The following is a 23529-nucleotide window of genomic DNA, read 5'->3' as shown; positions in this document are numbered from 1 at the left end:
ACTCAATCTTTTGTACAGCCAACCTTTCTAGGACTACAAAAAGTAGCAGAGAACAGGCTTCACAGTACCTGAGGAACTGGATGAGCTGAAGAGACTGCAGCAGGCAAAACTATGCTATGAGATGTGCATTTTTGTCTTTGGAAAAAGAAATATCTTCTTTGCTGATTGCTTGTCTGCTTGTGTGAGTAGACAGGATTGACAGGTGAACAGAAAACTCTAGGACAGCCAGTCACATGACCTTTGAGGGGGAAAAAAAATGTCTATTTAAAAACAAAGAAATGCATGCATTGCTATGGCCAAAAAAAAATGCTGTGTAACACTTAGAAATTATTCTATATTTATTGATTCCAAAAGATGAATTCCCCAGATAGAAAAGGAAAGCAGATAGCACAGTTTTTGGCCCATTGGATTCATTACTTTGCATACTATTGTAGCATATTTATTAGCCTGTAGTTTTTTTTTTATGTTTGGCAACAAAACATCCTTCTATAATGAGATACAAATATCTGCAACCATCTTGCTATGTATCAGACCTGTGAGAAGATTCTGTGGGATATATCCGGTAAAGACAGAACCAAGGGGACTCTTAATTCAGGTCCCTGTTTGAATTATTTCACACTCAGTCAAACTGATTTTCTTCCAAGTTACACAGACCAACTGCCAGCAGGACCCCTTGACCTTGATCAGATTACTATGTGTTAAGTTGTATACGGTGGGGCATTACAATGAAACCAGTGGCAAGTGTTTGAGTCAAAGAAAGAATAAAGGACATGGCAAAAAATTTAGGGCCTCACACGAAGGGGTAATGAGCACAAAACAGAGATGAAGTGACTCTCCAGCCCATGCTATTGAGAGATCCAAGACACCAGACAAGTCACTTAGTTTTGGACAGTAACTGTGACAGGGATAGAGTACAGTGTCCTCTCATAAAATGGCCTCAGAAATCAAGGCTCTAATTGGATTTGAAAAGGACATTATTTATGCCAACTTGGCTAGCCAATAAGTCAGTCTTTTTCAGGGAGCTCTTTCAAGTACTTTCATCTGCAAAATAAGGCCTGCTTTTGCTGACTGGCTTTAGCATTAACTAGTATTTTAAAAGAGTTGATAAAACCAAACAAAACAGTTCCACTAGAAAGGCAACATGGTGGTGGTAGAGTGCTGAACCTGGAGCCAGGAAGATCTATCTCCAACACTAACTAAATGTGGACCAGGGACAAGTCACTTAGCTTAACCTCACTGTGACTCAGCTTTCTCATCTGTAGAAAGGGAATACTTTTAGCACCTACCTCAGTAGGTTGTTCTGAATAAAAAAAAACAAACCACCAACTAGATAAAGTATATAAAATGCTTTGCAAACTTTAAAATGTATATACATGTCAATTATTCCAAAAGACTTAGACACATGAAAGCATTATTTTATTAAAGCATTTTTTAAAATGTACCTTCCATACACTAAACTAACCATACCAATGAGGAGCAGAGTGGAAAGAATATGGTATTGTTCCAGTGATACTCCTAGGCCAACACAACAAAAGGATCAAAGGAGAAGGAAAAAGTCCAATATGCATAAAAATATTTATAGCATCTCTTTTCATGGTTGTAAAGAACTGGAAAGTAAGAGGGTGCCCATCAATTGGAGACGAACTGAACAAGTTATGGTATATGAATGTAATGGAATACTGCTGTGTTGCTAGAAAGAGACAATTTCAGAGAAACCCAGGAAGACTTGAACAAACTGATACAGAATGAAGTAAGCAGACCCAGGAGAACAGTTAATGCTTTTACATCAATATTGCAAAAGCAATTTTGAAAGACTTAAGAACTTTGGCTAAGGCAATCATCAATCATGATGTCAGAGGATTGATGATGAAAAATGTCATTCACCTCCTGAGAGTCCTGATGGACTATTATGCAGAATGAGACACACACTTTTGCACAAGATTAAAATGGGAATTTAATTTGCTCAACTGTGCTTATTAGTTATTAAGTTTTTTGTCTTCTCTTTTTTTAGTGTTGAGGGGAGGTGAGAGGGAGAAAAAAAATAAATGCTTGGTAGCTGACAAAAATTAAGTAAAAAAAGAAATAACATAAGAAAATACTAATCCTGTTTCCTTCATTAAGTTTGTGATCTTGGGCAAATTATTTTATGTGCCTGTACTTCTGTTTCTTCATCTGTGAATTAGTTAAAATGAAAAGAACAGACATTTTATACAGCACTTTACAGTTTGCAAAACCCTTTATGTACACCACCTCATTTGAGATTTGAAACAACCCTGTGGGGTAGGTAAGTATTAGCATTATGAACATATCCATTTTACAGATGAGGAAACCAAGGCACAATGAAGCTATTTGCCCCTTGTCACATAGTTAATAAGGATAAGGAATGGAATCTGAGCCCACGTCTTTACTCCAAGATGAACATGCTCACCACTATTCCAATGCTGCCTTTTGCTAAATCTCTCACAGGATTATTTTCAGTATAAAATGAGACAAAACCCACGAAGGTACTCTGCAAAATTAAAAGTTTTATACAGAAGGCAGTATAGTACAAAAGCAAACACCAGACCTGGTGTTAGACAGTGGGATTAAAATTCTAGCTCCCACACTTTCTAGATGTGTGAACAAGCTTTATAAACATGTTTCCTTGTCTGTCAGAGAAGGGGAAATGATTATACTACCTACTGCACAGGGCTGCTATGAAGAAAGTGCTTTGTAACCCATAAAAGTCTACCTAATGATTATCCCTGTTACCATTCTTAAACACAAGGTATCTTTCTTACTGATTTTTTTTTCCCAAAAGGCTGATAGGGTTAGATTGAGCCATCCACGATGTCCTGTGATCAGAAACATACATTTGTGAGATGCCTGGCTCTGGTAAAGGATCAGTCTGTAGCTATGAAAGAGAAGTTGTTGGGCTTTTGTTTGCATTTTGTTGTTGTTTTTTAAAGTTTAATTTCTGTATGCCTTTTGTTTGAGCAATTATTTTTCCAGGCTGATTACACATTACTTTCCTTCACCTAGGCTTCTGCCAAACCAGCCTACTTGCTGTTCCTGGCATACCATATTCCATCCTTCACCAGGCTTTTCCCCATTCCTGCAATGTTGTTCTTAAGCTGTCCTTCTTGGAACCCCTCCCTTCAAGGCTTAGCTCTCCTTTAAGAGTCCTTTCCTGATTTTCATGTTGTTAGTATCTCCCACAAGTAACTGTAACTATAACACATATACATACATATATACATATACATACATACATATCTATATCTATATATCTTCTACTTACTATCTGGGAACATGCTACAATCCCTCAGGAGAATATGAGCTCCTTGAGGGCAGGGACCATTTTACTTTTGTATTTTTATCCCCAATGTCTAGTAGAGTGCCTGACACATGATAGATGCTTAATAAACATTTGCTGACTTATTGATTTACATCACATTTATTTCTTAATATATCTCTTCCCCTGCTTCCCTTTACCCAGCAAGCCTTCCCTTGTACCAAAGATTAAAAAAAGAGATAACACAACACATCAGCCACATCTGATAGTATATATAACAATCCACACTTAGCTATTATAATGACAGTGCTCATTTTGCCTTTTCTTTCATTTACATTGTTGTGATCACTGTGTAAATTGTTTTCTTGGTTCTGCTTACTTCCTTCTGCATCAGTCCATATAAGTCTATAAGAAAGATTTTCATCTCTCTGAAGGTCACTGAATAAAAACAGTCATCTAGAATCTAACTCCTGACATAGGCCTCATTAGTATCAGACTGTAGGCAACTAAATTACACAGACAAGACTAAGCACTGGACACTCAACAACAAACACCTGAGTCATACCCAAAGGAGGTTTGTAACATATTCACTGCTTGACAATCGGCAGCCAAGCATAATTCATGGCTAACTTGATTCTACAAAGTCCAGTTGTACAGCCCTCATCACTTACAAGTATGGCTTTCTCTTGATGTGCTCTCACGATCCCTGGGATTATCTAGAATAATCCTCCTGTAATATTTCGGATTAATAGTTTACAGTACAGAGCCACTGACAATGTTCCCATCCCTGGTATGGTGTCAGGAAATTCTCAGGGAGTTATCAAAACCAAAATGAATTTAAATTGACTTTAAATTAAAAAAAAACCAGATGTATAGTAAACACCCTTCATAATGATGCTGTGAAAGGATAGGAATAACATTTATATAATATGTAGTTGTTATATTTTGAGAACATAACTTAAATCTGTGATGATGTCGATAATAACAGCTCACATTTATATAATGCTTTAAGGTTCCCAAAGATCTTGACATATGTTATCTTATTTTGTGCAACAGTGAAGATCCTATGAAACCTTTTTGGGGGAAGGGGAGATATCAGAATATCAAGCAACAACAAACCGCAGCATTCATTTCTATTGGGAGACAGAATTCCTGTCTAATTAACTCATACATGTAGTGTGAGCTTATACTGGAGTAGGTCCCATTTAAGAGAATTATCTCTTGGTAGTCTGGCTCATCATTACACTTGTAGAAAATTCTTTCTTTTTTTTCTTTTAAAGATTTACTGATGTCTTTCATTTTTTTCCTACACCACAAGTCATTTGCCAATGTCTTCTCCCACACTTACTGAACCCTCCTTCATAACACATAAAAACAAGCAAAACTAATTGACCAAAGGACTCTGGCGGCATATGCAACATTCTGATCCCATAGTCCCTCACCCCTCTACAGAGGAAGGAAATGTACTTCATTATTCAGTAGATCAAAACTGGTCAGTGATAGAAATTAATAACTCATACTCATAAACTGCTTTAAGATTTAAAACTCTCTTTATTTCATAACAATGATGGAAATAGCAAATGCCAGCATTATTAGCACCATTTTAGAGATGAAGAAACTAGAAAATGTTCTAGAACCATTACTAGAGTCAGGAGTAATCTCTCATAAATCCCTTCTAATAAAAGTATTTTTGAGTTATCTGATTTTGTGTTATGTCCCTTTTCTTTCTTTTATAATTTATAAAATTTTCTTTTTTCAGGATGAGCTAATGATTTTGTTGCTGTACAGAGGAAATTCCTAGTGTGGAAATTCCCTCTATCGATGGAGACTGGCAATTGTTCATGCACTTGGTTTTGAGAGTTGCCTGGTACAGTGAAATTAGGTACCTTTCACAGCCACTATGAATCAGAGCTAGGACTTGAACTGAGTTATTCCAGAATCTGAGGGTAGTATTGTACTTTTTTGACTTTCCATATTCCGTTTTTGTTTTTTGTTTGTTTTTTTTTAAAGCAAGTGTTCCAACCCAGAGTCAAGTAGGTGTGCTGTATTGTTGAAGATGCATAATGGGCTTTTCAAGGAATGAGTTGTTTTGTTTTGTGATGAGGGGGGATAGTGGTAGAGCTTTTTCATTTTAACAAGAGAAAAAGTAAATGCTAAGGATAACCACAAGAATTTAGATGACACTTTCCATGAGAATCACTTAAGAATCTCATCCCAACATCCAAAAGTATTCAAGGGGACCAACAGTTATCAGGGCTTCCACAGTGATAACATGAAATCCTAGATTAGTGGTCTGAGGATAGTTTTGACTCTGCCATGTAAACTCTCCATGACTCAAATTTCTTCATCTGTAAATTAGGAGATTGGATTGGATGAATCCTAAAATCTCTTACTAACTCCTCTTGAGAGCTAAGGAATTGTGAATGGTGATGAAGCCTAAGTCAAAACAGCCAAGCCCCTTACAAGGTGGCCATCTACCAGTTTTACCCAGCTCTAGTACAGAGTCACAAAAGGGGAATTTTTTTCTGTACACTGAAACATTTCATCTAGGCATGAGACCAACTAGACTTGACTTGCATATCTTTGAGAGACAGCATGACCCAGTGGGGAAGGTAGGGAGGATTTGGAGCTTGGAAAGCCTAGGCTCAAATCCAAGATCAGACACCAGCTGTATGTATGACCTGAGGCAAATCACCCAACCTCTCTGGGGTTATAGTGTTATTAACTACAATAATAACAGCTCACATTTACAGAGAGTTTTAAGGTTTTCAAACCTCTTTATACACATCATCTCCTTAGAGTCTTACAACAACCTGGGAGAACTACATAGTAAAGGTATCATTATTCCCATTTTACAGATAAAGACATTGAGGTTCAACAATGTCATTGGTCCAAGGCTACTCTTTCCACTATGCCTCTCTCATTTAGATGGAAGCATAGATACCTTTTAGATATTCTCTATGAGGATAAACAGAATGTTGCCATTGTACCTGACTTGCCACAGAAAAGATTGATAAAAGGGTAGAGGCAGATATAAGCAGAGTTGACTGTATACTAGAATTCTAAATATCTGATTCTAAACTCTAAAACATAACCAAAAACATTCACTTTGTTAACAATCGTAGCTATACATGTGCCAAGTTATCTTATCAACTATTCTGCATTCACAGGATACTTCTTTATTTGGAAAGAAATCTTTTACCTCTATCCCATAAAAGACACACTATAAATGTTGTCACAAGATAACAGGATAATAAGGTACCGTACTGTGTTGTTATTCCACTAACTATTCATTACAAACTAGGAGGAAAAAAACTCTAGTCCTTTCACAGGTGAAATGAAGAATGTACTTAAACCAACCACATGCCATTCCAAGATAAAGGTTGTAGTAAACCTGACTAGAAAAAAGAAATAAAGAAAAAATTTGTTTTATCAAATATAAACTAGCATAACAAGATTCTTCTCAAACCCACAAGGAAACAAAACAAAAATCTCCATGTCTCATTTTAATAGATGGCCCTGAAAGGAAAAAAAATAGTACACTAACATAATTTCCAGAAAACTATTTTAACACTTTCTATACATTTCTTTCCCTCCTCCTCTCTCCCTTACCACTCCCAGTAAAAACAGTATTTTTAATACTTCTTTTCAACAAACTCTTAAGTTGAGTTGCTGCATTCACAACTAATTTCATGCACCCACCTCATCAATCATCAGAGACAGGAACAACCTGGCCTGTTCCTATCAGGCCATACTTCCCCCCATTTATTGCGGTCCAGTGTTCTATTCACTATTGTTCAACTACAATCCACAGCTCATCTTCATTTTGTTAAGCTACTTGGAGGGTAGGGTGGGGGCCATGAGTTATATGGTGGTGCTAATTACTGAAACAGGCAGTTTTACCAAGCTGGTACATATATGTAAAACTCCAATGAAAAAGCATCAGAAACATCAGGAGAGCTTGGAGCTCAAGAAGGAGATGCTTTTTATCATCACTACTGGTCTCAAAACAGATCATCAGAGTGAGGATGTGCTGATTATTTAACAAAAACTCTGTACAGGCTTTTTTTAGGTAGCAAATCTATATGTTATTTGTTATGAATACTAGAATACTTACTGCTATCGAGTGTAATAATAAGAATTATTTTCAGTGTCACAAAAATTGTATCAGCACATAGTTTGTGCTGAACACTGAAAATTATAGTCAAGTGCTTCTTTCGCTCCATGGAGAATCACACTGTGCAGTTTGAGCACCTCTCAAAATTACTGTATGTATCCTGGATCTTGTGGCATATTTTTCCTGTTTTAAATTTGTATTTACAATGTAAATCTTTGGTATGGCTTTAAATGTTCCCATATACAGTAATAACATAATCTACTGAGGGCTGCATTTTTTTCCCCTCCTTGAACAGATTCAGCCCCAAAGGTAGAATTACAGAATTCAAGTGTGGTGGAGGCTGGGGTACATTTTAAGTGACTAATTTTGCAGCACACAATGTGCCCTATATTTATTAGCCTTTTAGTCTAGGTCTGTTTTAATTGTTATCTGTTCACACAGGCTACACTCCATAATGAAATACTCCCATTTCACCCACTAAGCAGTGGGGCTTTTTATGTGCACCTCTATTAATGACCCTTAATTAAGTTGATTTTAGCCTTGTAGATGTGATTTTTCTCTTGGTCAACAAGTATTTTTTAAAAGAGAGGTTCAACGAACTTTCCAATGGTTGTTTTAAGATGTTTCTTTTTGAACAGCTATAAAATAGAAGGAAGTCCACTTCTGGTGAGATGTGGCCTATTACCATCTAAACCATTCATTTACATTAAATACATTTCAAGGGAAGCACTATCACGTGTTTTTAATTCTCAGTTATTCTGCGTTTCAAAAGTATCAAGTGTTAGAGCAGAAAACAACTTATCAACCATAAAAATCAGCCTGACAAATTCAACAGAGATAATCTATAATTTTAAAGGACACACTGTAAAAATGTCTCTTTTAATATGATTTTTCTGCAATCATCAGAAAAAGCCAGGATCTAGTTACAAAGGTATTATTTATAGTATGTTAATGTCTAGTTGATTTTTACAATAGAGGCAGTTCTTTTGGATGAAGTGAGGACTCCATGCTAGATTTAAGTAATGCCAAATTAGGATACCAAATTAGAAAACAATCATATTTTACCAAACCATTGTCAAATACAGGATTTATGTTTGTTAATTATTTTAACTTTAAATCAGATTATTTAAAGAACAGGTTAACTTCTAAAAGGCATCTAATTCCAGCATGGCAGTCTTTGACATACTTTTAACTAACTGCTTAAAATAATAATAATAAAATGCTTCCTATGGCAGTCTCAGTAAGTAATATGTTATAAGAATATGTTTTGAAGAGGCTAATTTAGGAACTAAGGAAAGATAACACTTCAGTAACTCCAGCCAATTACCTAGAGTAGGGACGTAAGCTTTTAAAGTACTCTGTTTCAAAACCAAAAGGGAATATGACAAAATGTATCTCTGTCTTCTATTTCTTACCCTAAAACACTGTAGATCCGCATGAGAGTGTTTCTATCTTAGAAAAATTGTAGTGAGTGGAAAATTAAATAGTCTGCATACTTAATATACCTCTCTTATTGATTTTTTATGACTATTCAAGATGCACATTTCAAGAATAAATGTAAAAGATTAAAGGTTTCTTCCAACTACAAGTAACCTGTATAGCAGAAGAGAAGCTCATATTTCACAAGAGAAAACCTGTGCATTTGGTGAATAAAAGAACAACATAGAGGAATGCCCCAGGCTGAAGCAGAAACTGATTGGGCAAAGCAGAAGGACAAGAGCCCTTGAAACTAAACAAAAGCAAATTCATTCTGTTGACAGATGTTGATTACATCAAAGCAACAAGGAACTTTCTCCTCCCCCCTGCTTTTTTTTAAACAACCAATACCAATATATTATCTATATATAGTGGGCCTTTAACCAACCACAATCAACATTATTTAACTTGTAAAAATTTCTAAGTCAAGTTAAAGAACAGTGTAATGAGGTCTTAGCTAGGCTTCTCTAAACAGTGTATTCTATTCACATGGACATGTGTAGCCATGCTGGCCCACGCCATCATCAGCCCCTTACTTCCAGGGGTTAACTGCTCTGGCAGCCAAATAAAATACAGAGAGAGCCATGTAATTATGGAGACAGTCAAAGGGCAGGCTCTATTTTGAAATCTATTTGCACAGACAAGGTCTTCCAATTTAGCTTACAGGAAACAAGCTGGTAAAGGGAGTCTCCTTTTCTCCAGATGCTTTCCACACTTTTTCTCCATTTCAGGAAATCATGGATATGGACACCATACACGACTGTTTCCTGGATTACAAGCCAAGATGCCATTACAGAGAGAAGACTAAATCTGTTTTACAAGCCTGTAAAAAAACATTTTTGTCTAATTAGCAGCATTTGACAACTCCCCTCCCCCAAGATGATAAGGCTACACTGTTTATTAAACAACATTTTTAATGAGGATACAATCCCATTTGCTATACAGGTGTTGGCAGGGGAGGAAAGAGATTTTTTAAAAATGCTCAAAATATGGTAAAATATACAGCTGAACCCCAAAATGTATTGGCACATATATTTGCCTAAAATAAAGATTCCAACTCAGATGTAAAGAATAGTGGCTTTATGGTTATTTATATTCAATATGGTCATATCATATTTTGAAAGCATAAGATAATATGAAATGCAGGGTGTTTTTAATGGCCAGAAAAATCAATCATAAATGCTTTTTTACACAGAAACAACATGTAACATGAATCTCACAATCTGTACCAGTCATTTAATGCTGTAGTTGGCAGTTTCCACTAGATTAGAGTAAGCTAATAAAGGCCAATAAGGTTTTGAATTCTTACATTTTTCTCATATTAAAATTGGGCACACTACCACCACTACTTCTGAAACCATTTATTATTTCTCTGCTTAGTGTGACTATTCAAACGAAGGTGAAGCAAATACATAACTAGAGTTCTCAGAATTCATCATTCAGCCATAAACTTAAGCCCCAGGGGTCACAGTCCTAGAGAAGGTAAGTTGGAAAGCTAGTAAGACTCAGAGCCTCTTCTATGTACAGGAAGAGTGACAGCCTTAGGGCTCCCTTGCCTAATAATAACAACATTCAAGTAACAGTGCCCAGGTCAGGACAAAACATGACCCTCTCCATGGCTCTTTCAGGAGGTTGGCTCCATGCCACCCTTTTTTTCCTTCTTTTTCTATCAATAGCAATTGATGGAGTATAATGTCAATGAAAAACAAGAAGAAAATTAAGGAAAGTTCTCATTTTGCTTTTTTAAAAAAGTTGGATTGCTAATTCTCTGATCACTATTCTACTCCTTTGCAATAAGACACAATAAACCATCCTCCAGCCTATGGTAAACAAAAGTGGGAAACGAGAATATTTACTACAGTGATACATACTGGAGGAGTAAGAAGAATAGTATGCTAGAAACCTAGCCCACATTTTTGATATAAAAAATTACTGTAGTAAGAACTCATACCTGAAGTCCAGAGCTAACAGAAAATTGCTTACTAGATGAAGGAGGGAAGGAGAGAGGAAAGGAAGAGGAAGGGAGGGAGGAAAGAAGAAAGGAAGGAAGGGAAGAAGGAAGGAAGGAAGGACAAATTTGTAGTCAAATTTCTCAAGATGGAAATCTTCCTTTTTCAAATCAAAATGGCAAGTTAATAAGCTTGCCTTTATAATCATACTATACTCTAGCAGATTTAATTGCCTATAAGTTAAAGTTTATAGAAAAATACAATTCTTTTGCATTTTAACAATGCATATACACAGGCCAACTTTTTGGACAAAGAAATATTGTATTCTTCCTGGGAAAATAAAGAAGTGATTTATTAATACCATAGTTAAAATGTAATACTTTATTCTAGTTAAGCACTGTGAAAAAATATCATCAAAAAACTATTCCTCTTGTAGGCTTTCTGAATCCAGCAACATCACATAAGTACAAAACAAAAGACAAGTGCTAATTAAAGCAGAAGCGCAGAACAACATGAAATGAATCAAGTCCAAAAGCTCAGGCTGAGTAGTATTAAGAGTTTCACACTGGTGGTACCTAGGGAATACAGACTTCTAGTTAGCATAAGACATCTGGCAAATTTCAACTTTCCAAAGTCTAGCAAGAGAAACATTCCTTTTACCTTACACACTTTTGGTGAAGATGAAGAAAATAAAGGAGTTTGTAATAAAACACACAAATCAGAACCAGAAACAACAAGTTGATAAGATTCACACGCTGATTTGAATCTCAGGAACAATTTATATGAAAAGTATCTTACATTAAAAAACAGATAAAGTACCATTACTTGGCAGCATCTTTGCCTGCCTTTAATTCTTTTAGAGAATAGGTCATACACGTTCTCCTGTCATACATAATCTTATCCAAAATATGAGTTACTTAGGACCAAAATCACATAGTACCATAGGAAACCTAGGAAAGGGGACAAAAAAGCCTCATTGCTGCTGACTAGAGATACAGCTTTAATATGCATTGTTTCTACTGTATTAAAGTGTATGAAAACAAGTAGGAGAATCTGGGTGTTTTATTTTGCAAAAACACCAGTGATACTCTATATGCAGTGTCTTAGAGCTGGTTGGCTTTTTTCCCCCAGTATGTATGTGTACCATTTAAAGTCATTTCTGCAAACAATTGGCATAAAATAGCTCAGAAGCTTCTGTCTGGGCTGAACAATGAAGTATCAGTGCCTTTAAAAAATCTACACCAAAATGCTTTACATGCAATGTTTTCATTGATTGCATAACTCCAGGTGAAGAACAGAAAATAAAAAGAATACATTTGAATACAAATTCTGTACTGGATGGTTTTGATAATTTTGTGGATTTTTCTTTCTGCCTTATCACCATGCAATAGAAGAGATGGTCACTAGAGTCAGTAATAACAACCCAAAATGAAAAGGCGAAGGCTTTAGGAAAGCAATGTACTTTCATGTTTCTGTGATTGAATATACATAGCTCTAAAACAATAGAAGCTAAGGTCACACTTCAAAGGGTTATTTTCACAATGAAAATAAAGACAAAATATACAACAGCTGTAATAAAAAAGAAAATTTCATATTTTCTGAGAGTAGTTTTCTTTGGGGTTGGTATAGTTATGTCACCACAAAATACTGTATGTGTAATACATCCAGATACACAATTGGCTAATTGTAAGCACAAAGGCCCAATTACCCCCATAGTTTTGGGTACTAATACAATAACTGGAGAGTGCCCCAAATAGTACATACTTAAAGGGGAGGTTGTTGAGTACTTAGTAGGATGTTACTTTCCTTTGGCAAGAGAGATATCTGACTATAGAATCACTTCCTCAACCCAAAATGTTTGTTTTTTAAAGTACCTATAATTTCTGCTCACATCTGAAAGCATGATTTAACTTAAACTGCTATCTCTTACTGATGGAACTGGATAATATCTGTCACACTCGGTGGACAGTTAAATCCATCTTCACATTTTTATACTAAAAGGCTTTGATATAATTGTCCTAGTAGCGAAATATTATTTATAACCTTTTGAACTATATTTCTAATACAGACATAATAAAAAAACCCACATCCATTAGAGGGAGACTAAGAGTAGGGAACAAAATACAAAATGGCGGCTAAGCCAAAAATCCATTGTTTTTGTAAGGGAATGTCTTACAGGATTTTCTCCACATTTATCTAATTACATTTTACCTGGGCTAACAGTCCAATTATTTTTTATCCCCTGATTGCTAGCTGATTGATGGTAAGCAAAAATAAAAGTGTATTGACTGACAGTGAAAGACTCGTTTAAAAATTTTTAATGTGCCACAGGTAATTTATGTTAATAAACGGGTAGCTACATCAGCCTACCTAACCTTCTAATATTGGAAACTCCAAGCTCTAAAAAAGCAAGAGCCAGGGAGTTCATAGGTATTGTCCAATTGGGTGAATTAGGAAAGACTCAATTTCTGTTCTTATCCCAACTTCCTTTTTAGACAAGGGAATTTCAGTATCACTGAATACAGGAAAATCAACTCTTCTACCAACTGACCTATCATCAACTCTGTAAAACTTAGGTATTCATCCAAATATCTGAACTGATATACCAGCTGTTTTCATATTTGTGCATAGAGTAGGAGGGGAGAAGGGTAAAGGGTGGTATTGGGAGAAGCTATTTACCCAAAGGTGCTACTGTGTAGCTAAGTCATTCCCAAGTTTATTATAGAAAACATACATTGGAGCTTCATCAGAAAACTTCTATTTTTATCCTATCTTTAAATATTATTCATTCAATAGTATGGTTACCCATATGACCCTATGTAACCTTCAATATCCTGAGTAATTGACAGAATTATAGAACAAATTCTGAAGAATAGGTTAAAAAATAGTTGTAATGTGAATGTTTCATAGGAATATCAAGCTAGATTTTCTTTTACCTTATTGCTTAAAATGTACAAAGGTCTCTTCTTTGCATAAAATTTCCTGTTTATTAAACAGTGATAGAGGAAGAACTTGTTTACATTTCTAGAACTACCAACATACATCATTTATGACAAAAAAAAAACAAGCACTCCATGAGAAATGCTCAATCACTGTCAATCACACACACTAAAATATACATAAACCAAAGCATGTGGTGTGAACTGTATTAAATTCAACCAAACAGAGAATTACCAACGTAACAAACAAAAAAACAAATAATTATAGGTGACTCATAGACCTATTTACACAGTACACAAAATAACTCAGAAAGGTACGTAACCATAGAAACTTAATAGCCTAAATTCAGTATCTTTGAATTTTGTATTTATTTAAACACACTGAAAATAATGTCCACATAAAATTAAAACCGTTCTTTTAAAGGGTTATCTTATTTGTTGTCTGATGGATGATCAAAATAACTTTTCATTTCAACTAAGAATTCAGAGGATATTTTACTAAAATAATGAAAAAATATACACAGAGGATTCTTTTCTATTTTTGAGACGGCTGTTTTTTAAGACTACCAAACTGCTGATTAACAAGTGAAAGAACTCAACTATATGAAATAAATCCCATGATATCAGAATATTAAAAATGCCTCTGACACATACTTTCCTTAAACCTCACAGTGTTGCACACCTCCCCCGCCCCCCGCCCAAGCTCCCCTAATTAACTGCTATAGCTAAAATGCTATTAGTCTTTTCTGTTATAGTTCTTTCTCAATGACAATTACAATTTGCATGGTTTAATATTTAATACTATGATTAGTACTAATGTCCTATGTTTTACTTCCTAATCTAAATGAGTAAAACATTATTTTGTAGTTCACTGGCTCCCACACTTAAGATTTAATGTTCAGTGTGTATTTCATTATGTAGATGAGCAAGGGATGTTGTTTGACATGATTTAAATGGGTCAACAGTATTTTCCTAGTCACATTAATCATTCAGACAGCTAGAACGAAAAAAAAAATAGGCCGTGAACATTAAAACTAGAAAACCTGTTAGTGCCAATGACACTCACCATTGGTCAGTTACCTACGCATGTGTTTCTTGAGGAAACAGAGTAACAGACATCAAAAAAGTATTTTGTCATTTATTCAGAAAAATACTTCAAGGCCACTGACTCTATTTTCAAATACTACGTGAGCCCCACAGGGCCAGGTCTCAGAGGTAGCAAATTGCGATGAAAACTAACATGCAGTGGCAATGTCAGAAAAAACTGAACTGTTTCCTAATCAAGGAGAAAGAAAAAAATGGGGAACTCAGTTCCTAGAGCGGGTAGGAAAAGAGGCTTGGACCAGCAGTACTATATGTGTAAATTATGTATCTGTAAAAATTGCGAGGATGACAAAAATATTCCCTCGAAGTGGACTCCTGTTTTGACATGGTGGATGTCTTAACTCCAACTAGGTCAGCAATCCTGTGACCACCAAACAATTACTCTTGGCTCTGTTGGGAGTTAGGGGTGGTAAGGAAAAAAGGGGTAGAAGAAAGAGTGAGAAGAAACAGCTAAATATTCTTTAAAATATAGCTTCGAATCTCCTCAAGCTAATCCCAAATGGAACAAAGCATGTGCTTTGGAATATGAAAAGCAATAGATACAAAAATGTGAGAATATTTTCTTTCTTTTCTTGAAAATATTTTCAAAATCAGACAAGGAACAACTCCAGAGTCTCCTTTCTTTCTAGCAGTGGACAACACTGGGACAACTCTAGGGGGACAATTCAATTTATGCTGGGGGAAGTCAGTAGGGCTAGTCAAGTTATCAACGGCAGTTTTAGAAGAAATACCCATTCTCCCCACTCAGTGGTATGTTACATATAAATTAGGCTCTTTAAACAAGTATGAACATGACCATCCTACTAATAGCTCTTTGTTCCCAAATATAAGCTTCTTAGGAGTTAGGAGACTGAGATAGAGGGGATGTTTGCCACTGTACATATCTGCAACATTAAGCTTTTTCATTTTGTTTATCTTTCTCAAAGGTCATTCTTACAATTGGTTCTGCTTCTGCTAGATCCCATGGAATAAGTAGTAACGACTTGGGAAAATTTAAATAGTTCTCTAAGATTTCTCCCTTACTAAAATTACTTCAGGTATGAAAGCAGGAGCTATCTGTTGGTTTTTTATGGCACCTTTTCCAAATGTTGCCTTTTATTGGCATGGAAGTGGTTGTTTGTGACTGTTGTGATAATCCAGACACTCCCTCCCACTTAGTCTCTATATACCTTCACTCCCACCTTAGTAAATACTGCACCACAGTGGGTTTGGAGAGAGAGCAGCACAGCACCTACACCTTAAGGGCACATTTCAAGAAGCAAAAACCAAAGTCCAAGGCTTCTATATACCTAAGTTAAACCAAGTCAAGTCAGCAAACATTTATTAAGCACCTACCACATGCAGGCATTGTGCTAAACACTAGAGATACAAAGAAAGGCAAAAACCAGTTCCTATTCTCAAGGCACTCATGATCTACTGGGAGAGATGATATGCAAAAAATCGTGTACAAACAAGATACACACAGGATAAATTGGAGATATTATCAGAGAGAAGACACTAAGATTACAAAGGGCTAGGAAAGGCTTCTTGCAGAAGGTGGGATTTTGGCTGATACTTGAAGGAAGACACTGAAGGTAGGAGGCAGAGATGGGGAAAATGAAAATTCTAGATATATTCACAGCCAGCAAAAATGCCTGGAATTGGGAGGAGAGTCTTGTTTGAGGAACAGCAAAGAGGCCAGTGTCACTGGACTTAAAAATACATGGGGGGATGGGAGCTGTGGAAGAAGACTAGAAAAGTAGAAAGATTATGAAGAATTTTAAAAGCCAAACAGGATTTTATATTGATCTTGATCCTTTAGGTAATAGGGAGCCACTGAAATTTGTTGAATGAGAGGTGAGGGTGGGGAAAACATAGTCAGACCTGCTCTTTAGGAAGATTAATTTGATAGTTGAGTAGAGGGTGGACTAGAATAAAGAGACACTTGAGACTGAGAAACCAACCAGAAGGCTGCTGCAAAGGTCCGGGTGTGAGGCAATGAGGGCCTGCACCAGGGTGATGGCAGTGTCAAAGGAAAGAAGGGAGCATATACAAGAGATGTTACAAAGGCAGAAATGACAGGACTTGGCAATTGATTAGATGGGGATCAGGGATAAGAGACAGTAAGGAATTGAAGATGACACCGAGGTTCCAAGCCAGAGTAACTGGAAGGGTGCTGGAGACAGTTAGGCTATACAGCTAGAGCATTGAACCTAGAGTCAATAAAACATGAGTTCAAATCCCGCCTCAGATACTTAACTGCTCTGTGACTGAGCAAGTCATTAACCTTCATCTGCTTCAGTTTCATCATTTGTAAAATGGAGATAATAGCACTGATCTCCAGGGCTGTTGTAAGAATAAAATGAGCTGATATTTGTAAGTGCTTTGTAAGCCTTTAATACTAGAGATGATGATGATGGTGATGGTGATGGTACTCTCATCGGTAATGGGGAGGTTAGGAAGAAGGGAGAGTCTGGGGAGAAAGGTAACAAGTTCTTTTGGATACACTGAGTTTAAGATGAGACATCTCTTTTGAGATATCCAGTTGGCACCTGGAAATCTGAGAATGGAGGTCTGAAGAGCCAGCACCTAGTACTCATTTAATGAATTTTTGCTGAATTTGTCATTCATGCAGTCAAGGAAAAAAGACTGAGAAATGTATTCTGAAAATATTTCAAAGCTCTGATTTTTCTGAGACCCAATAGGTCATGGGGTGGTGGATGGGGAGGGGCAAGTCCCTGGTTTTCTTTGTTATTCTCCCATAGATAATGGAGATAAATTCTTTCAAGTCAATTAAACTGAACAAGCATTTATTGAGCATCTATTACTAAGTGCTAGATGGGAGGAGGGGAAGAGAAGAAAGAGACAGATGAATAAGACTTCTTCAAAGTCTTCAAAGAGTTTACAATTTAGTGTATGTTCTTTTTTTTTGGTAAGTTTTCGTTAACTCCTTTATGAGAACTCTTAGGTTGAAGAATCTCACTTCTTAAAATTATTCCCACTTGATTGTTTTTTCCATTAAAAAGCCAAAACACATAGCCAGTACAAAGAAACTATCTCTGTTAAAGCATTCTAAACTAGAAGTGGAAGACCTCATTTTAAACCTGTGATAACCTTGTTTGGATTTTCATCTTGTGAAACAACAAAAATTTCCAATGATAGCTAAGCCCTAACCTGCAGTTGCTTCCTGTTTGTGAGCAACATGTAACTGGAAGCTAGAAACTCATCTCACCTCAACAGAGTGGAGATCACAGCCTCTTCTTGAAGACAGATTTCTCCTTGTGATTATTTATACATTTGTAACCTCCACATCACTGCAGCACACTCTTCTTGGGAATGATAATGTGGCCCAAAGTTTCAGCCAATGCAGACTACAGCATAAAGCACACCAGTGTTCTACAGATGATATGTACCTAATTATTTCCAAGTGCAGTATGACTGAAGGTGGTATTGGCTTTGATCTTAAAGTGTTTTGGGCTTGGTCCCCTTGAGGATTTTCTACCTCACCATGCATCATCAAGATAGTTTTAGACATCAGAATGACTAGAGACAGAATATACAGTAAGCAAATTCCATTTCCTGTTCTGTATTTAGAAAAAAAAAATATATTAGCTGGCAAGTAGGCTTCTGCAGAATAGTATCGGACCTGTCTTTTAAGGCATTTCCTTGATATGTGAAAGCAAAGGTTACATATCATGAAAATCAAGTAAGTGTTCAGTTGATGGGGAGGAGCGGATAATATATGTGCTTTAAGATTATTTTATTTCTAGGGCTTTGCCATAATCAGATACACTCCACACCTGTTCTCATCGCCCCACCTGCTATGCCCTGATAGTGGCAAGGATGACCTTCCCGACCATGTAATCAAAGAGGTTAGCACAAGGTTAGCTTTGTTTTAACTTCTCAAAAAGCATCATGGCATAGTGGACAGAGAGCCAGCCTTGGAGCCAAAAAACCCTGGGCTCTATCTCTGGCACATGCTGGCTGTGGACCCTGGGCAAGTGATTTAACTTCATAGCAACTGATTAAGACAGGTTCTTAACCTTTTTTATGGCATAGACCCCTGTGACAGTCTGGTAAAACCTATAAACTTTTCAGAACAATGTTTTAAAACACATAAAATACATAAGATTGCAAAGGAACCATGATTCTAAAATAGTTATTAAAATATATGTTTTTTAAAAGTCGCTGGATATATGGTTAAGTACACCTGCCCCAAGAGTATAAGTTGCAGAGAAGGTTTTGACCTATATTGGCAAAGAGAATTTCCCCATCTGGAAGGTCTCTATACCTGTGAAATCACAGCTCCAGTTTTTATCCCTATTTATATAAAAAAAACCACCAGAAAAACAAGCAAGACAATGAAAAATAACTACCACACAATCAATTGATTCAAGTGAAAGTAATCTGCCTTTAAAATGAAAAAAATTTTAAATGGATTCCTTCAATAAATATTTTGTTATGAAAAACAAGTAAACAGGTATCTGGGTTTGTCTCTTAGATATGGACTCACCCCAATGCTTCATACATGATAAAATGCAAACAGAAAAAAAAGTTCTTCCATAGTAAGATTAGCTTACTGAAGCAGCAACTACTGGCTTCTTCAGGCCAAGTGAGAAAATTGCCTTTTAGAAGAGTTGAAATAAATAGGGCTCAGACAAAATTCATAATTCCAGCTAAAAATTCATACCTGTGAGATTCACCTAAGCTTTAAACAAAACAGTCCTCACTAAGTAAATCAGTTGCATCTAACAATTATTTGCCAAAAAAGAAAAGTCGAAACCACTAGAGCTGAATGAAACAAATAGCTACCCTCTTTTCTTTCTGCCTTCCCCCCACCCCCAGCACAAAGAGGTAGGACAAGACACAAAACATGACTGGAATCATTTTAAAAATGCATTTTACTATAGGAAAGAAACTCAAAAGAAAACAGGTAAAGTTAACTATTTAAATCATAGTCATTTAAATCAATTCATCCTAACCACATCTGGCAGCATTTAGTAACTGGGGGTATGTTCTGTGCCCCGTGGTACTGCTACATATGTTTGGCCAACAGAGCAACAGCAAAGGACATGTGGTAGGAGCAGCAAGGATATGGAAAGTGGCAGCATGATAACGATCTGCCCAACCAGCTGAGGCACTTATGTAAAGCATACAATAAAGCTTTACTTCTTGCTACTCGTTACTTCATTGCTGAAAAATATTTGGTCAATTTATGTATGGTTTTATTTTCAGATTCCAATTCCCCAACTGCCATTTCTAAAGCCACTGAGTCACCGCTCACTTTAATCAGGCTGACTACCAGTCTCCCCGCTTTTCTGAAAAAGGCATTTAGTGAAATGCATCAGAAATACACTGGATAAAACTAAACTGCAGTCTTGCCAACAATCCACATGTGAATTTAACATGCTATTTTCTAGGCTTGCTCTCTCTGTTTAGATTCCAAAAGAAAGAATGCCTCTATGTTTAGTTCTCATCCACTACGGTATTATTTTGCTCAAGTAGCAGGCATGTCAGAGAGGTAAATGATGTTCCACGAACATCATTATTATACAACCCAGTTGAATATGATGGTGTAAAATTCATTTTAATAGTATGGGCTCTATAACTCTATCTCTAGACTATTTCCCATCAAGTGTGTATTTTAACTGTGCTTCATTTAGGGCTGTAAGGGTTAGGGCTTGGCAAAATTGCTAAGCAATTTTAGCAGGCCTCCACTTCCCTTTTCAGAGCCCTTCTTTTTTTCTCTCTCTCCCCCATCAAAAGCCTTCAAGGACTCTGCTTCCAGATCTATCTCGCCTCTTCTCATCAATATTGACCCATTTTCTTTCCAGTCCTGAAGTAAAAGTATCCATCCCCAGCTAATCAGAGAACTAATACCTGCTAATTATGAGTATTTAAGGCTTAAAATATTTTAACTCCAAGGTAATATATTTACATTTGCATTTTAACTGAGATTTTCTGGAACAGTGTCTTATCCACCTAAAAAACGACTAACAGAGGGAATTCCAAGCACCCTGGAAAGAGATGGGTAACCTATTTTTGATCACTACTTTGGTTTGTTCCCTTCACATTTCACCTTGAGATATGAAGCTGTTAAAAATAGACACACACAACATCAATAACTGCAAAATGCTTATTTAAATGATGTTTTTCATAAATTGGTATCTAATATAAGATTTTCCTCTAGACTTATTGTTTTTATTGGTGTAGGAAACTTCTGGTAAAGAAAGTCCTACTGATGGAGAATGATGACTGTTGGTCAACTTAGGTTCACAGATTTAGAGTTAGAAAGGGCCTCAGAGATCACATCTTCAATTAATAGATAAAAAAAAACCAAGGCTCTGGATATCAGTCAAGCATGCTGGAAGAAGCCACTCCAAATCTTTGTTGAATAGTTTCGCCTGGGCTCTCATTCTTGCAAGGCAATCCAATTCTTATACCCTCCCCATAATTGATTCTCTATCACATTCCCCAAGGTGGGCTGCATAAATCTTCTCTCCTTTAGCTTCCTATATCATTACTTACTCCTGACTTTCATAGCTGAGGAAGTCACGTCATAGTTCACTACGGGGGAAAATCCCAGCCATTCACACTGAGCTTTTCAATTTTTCTACATCACACAACCCCTTGACATCTTTGGGGCAGCTAGGTGGCACAATGCATAGAGGGCTGGAGTCAGTAAGACCTGAATTCAAATCCAGTCTCGGACACTTAATACCTGTGTGACCTTGAGGATTAAATGAAATAAATGTTAGCTTTCCCTAGAACTCTCCTCATTTACTCCAGTCTCAGTGTTCTTCTTGCAAACCTGATCCTATCCTCTGCAGGACCTGAAATCACTCCCTCCCCCATCTTCAATCTCTATCTATTGGCTCCTTCCTCAATGTCTACATATGTCTTAGTCTCCCCCAAATCTTCACTTAGTCCCACTATCCCCCTTAAAGTTCTGCATCTCTCTTTGCCTTTTTTTTTCTCTTTGCCTTTACAAGGAAACTCCTAGAAAACAATCTGTCTCTACTTCTCATTTCTCTCATTCACTTCTCATCTGTTTGTAATCTGGCTTTCAACCTCATCATCTGACTTAAATTGCTCTCTTAAAAATTACCAACGATCTCTTAATGGCCAAATCCAACGGCCTTTTCTCAGTCATCATCTTTCTTGACCTCTTTGCAGCATTTGAAACTGTCTACCAACCCCTCATTTCTGGGTTTTTTCTGACAATACCCTCTTTAAACTCCCTTCCTACTTTCTGACTGGTCTCTGTCAAGTCTCCTTGGCCATCTCATCATTTACATCACAGTTCCTAAGGCTCTTTCCTAGGCTAGTTTCTTCTCTCTTTGCATCCAATCAGTGGTCTCATCAGTATTCATGGGTCCAATTAGCATATGATTCCCAGGTAGATATAGCTATAGTCCTCTCCTAAATTTCATCCTCCGTCCCAGACTGCCTACTGGGACATTTAAATCAGATATCTCATAGGCATCTCAAATTCAATATCCCAAACAGAACTCATTAGCTTTTCCTCAGAAACCAACTCCTTCCTAACTTCCCAGTTTCTTTTAAGGGCACCACAATCCTTCTGGTCATCCAAGTTCATATTGTTCTCGAACAAACTGTTCTGTGAAGTTTGGATTCAGTCAAAGGGCTGAACTTGAGGACCTAGAGGGCCACAGGTTCCCCATCCCTGATTAGGTCTTCCTGATTCTCTATCCACTATGCTATGATGCCACTTATCTAGACTTTATTACACCAAATAATTTCTAAAAGTTATGTAGTAGGAAAATTATCTTTGAAATTATTTACAGAAATCACTGCACATGAATTAGAGAAATTTGCTGAACAAATGGCCCAGATAAAATCAATTGTTTTTGAAAATCTTAAGTGTATTTTCACATACAGTCATAGAAGAAAGTAAGTGAGACTATTTAAAAACCTGGAAGAATTCTGTTGTCGGGCAACTTACACAACTGCAAATCTCTTGGATTCAGGACTTTAAGGCAGAAATGTTAACTGATAAGGCAGTGTTAAGTAAAAACATTTGCCTGGATTATAACACTTGGGGATTTGATATTAGGAAGGTACTATCATAAAATCTTAGAGACGGAAGGGATTTTCCCAGTTCCCTTAAATCTAGGGTCTTCTCTTTGTTGATTATCTCCATTTTACCCTGTTTATATCTTGTTTGTACATAGTTTTTGCAAGTTGTCTCTCCCGCTAGACCATGAGCTCCTTGAAAGAAGGAATTGTCTTTTGTCTTTCTTTTGTATCCCCACTGATTAACATAGTACCTGGTACACTGGAGGTGCTTAATAAATGCTTGTTGACTGACATCTCAGAGTTCATCAATTTCACCTCAGCATTCCCTGTACAACATCCCTGATAAGTGGTCACAAAGACTGTGCCTGAAGAATTGCTGGTGCAGAGGAACTCACTACCCCTGAGGTGGTCCGTTCCACTTGTGGATATCTCTAATTGGTGACAATTTTTCCTTAAATCAAATGGAAATCTGCTTTTCTATCCATGTTTCCCTACCCTGTATTTATGAGGTTGTTTTTTTAACCCCAAGTATATCTCCATGAAATTCTGTCTTCAGAGGCTCCACCCAACATTATGGCCTATCTAAATCTTTTTTGATACTGACTTTGGAATCCAACATATTAGTTATGTTCTCCCAGTTTTAAGTTATTT

The 23529-nt window shown here is 36.6% G+C and overlaps 1 protein-coding gene across 3 annotated transcripts in view; it reads right to left on the bottom strand.

The window, feature by feature from the left end:
- The window catches only part of METAP1D (methionyl aminopeptidase type 1D, mitochondrial), an 89953-nt gene that overhangs the window by 20560 nt on the left and 45864 nt on the right, over positions 1-23529 (bottom strand). For 2 of the 3 annotated variants that reach the window (XM_036744537.1, XM_036744539.1), the window contains exons 2-3: positions 9532-9690; positions 69-238 (exon numbers count right to left, since the gene is read on the bottom strand). In XM_036744537.1, coding sequence (XP_036600432.1) covers positions 69-238; positions 9532-9658 — 297 coding nt within the window. In that variant the 5' untranslated portion in view covers positions 9659-9690. The remainder of the gene's footprint in view (positions 1-68; positions 239-9531; positions 9691-23529) is intronic. The other variant, XM_036744538.1, reaches the window with a different exon arrangement.

Source organism: Trichosurus vulpecula, chromosome 2, assembly GCF_011100635.1.
Source record: "Trichosurus vulpecula isolate mTriVul1 chromosome 2, mTriVul1.pri, whole genome shotgun sequence".
In the NCBI taxonomy this organism is placed as follows: Eukaryota; Metazoa; Chordata; class Mammalia; order Diprotodontia; family Phalangeridae; genus Trichosurus; species Trichosurus vulpecula.
Note: the sequence above shows the minus strand (reverse complement) of the source record. Positions and strands in the feature narration are given on the sequence as shown.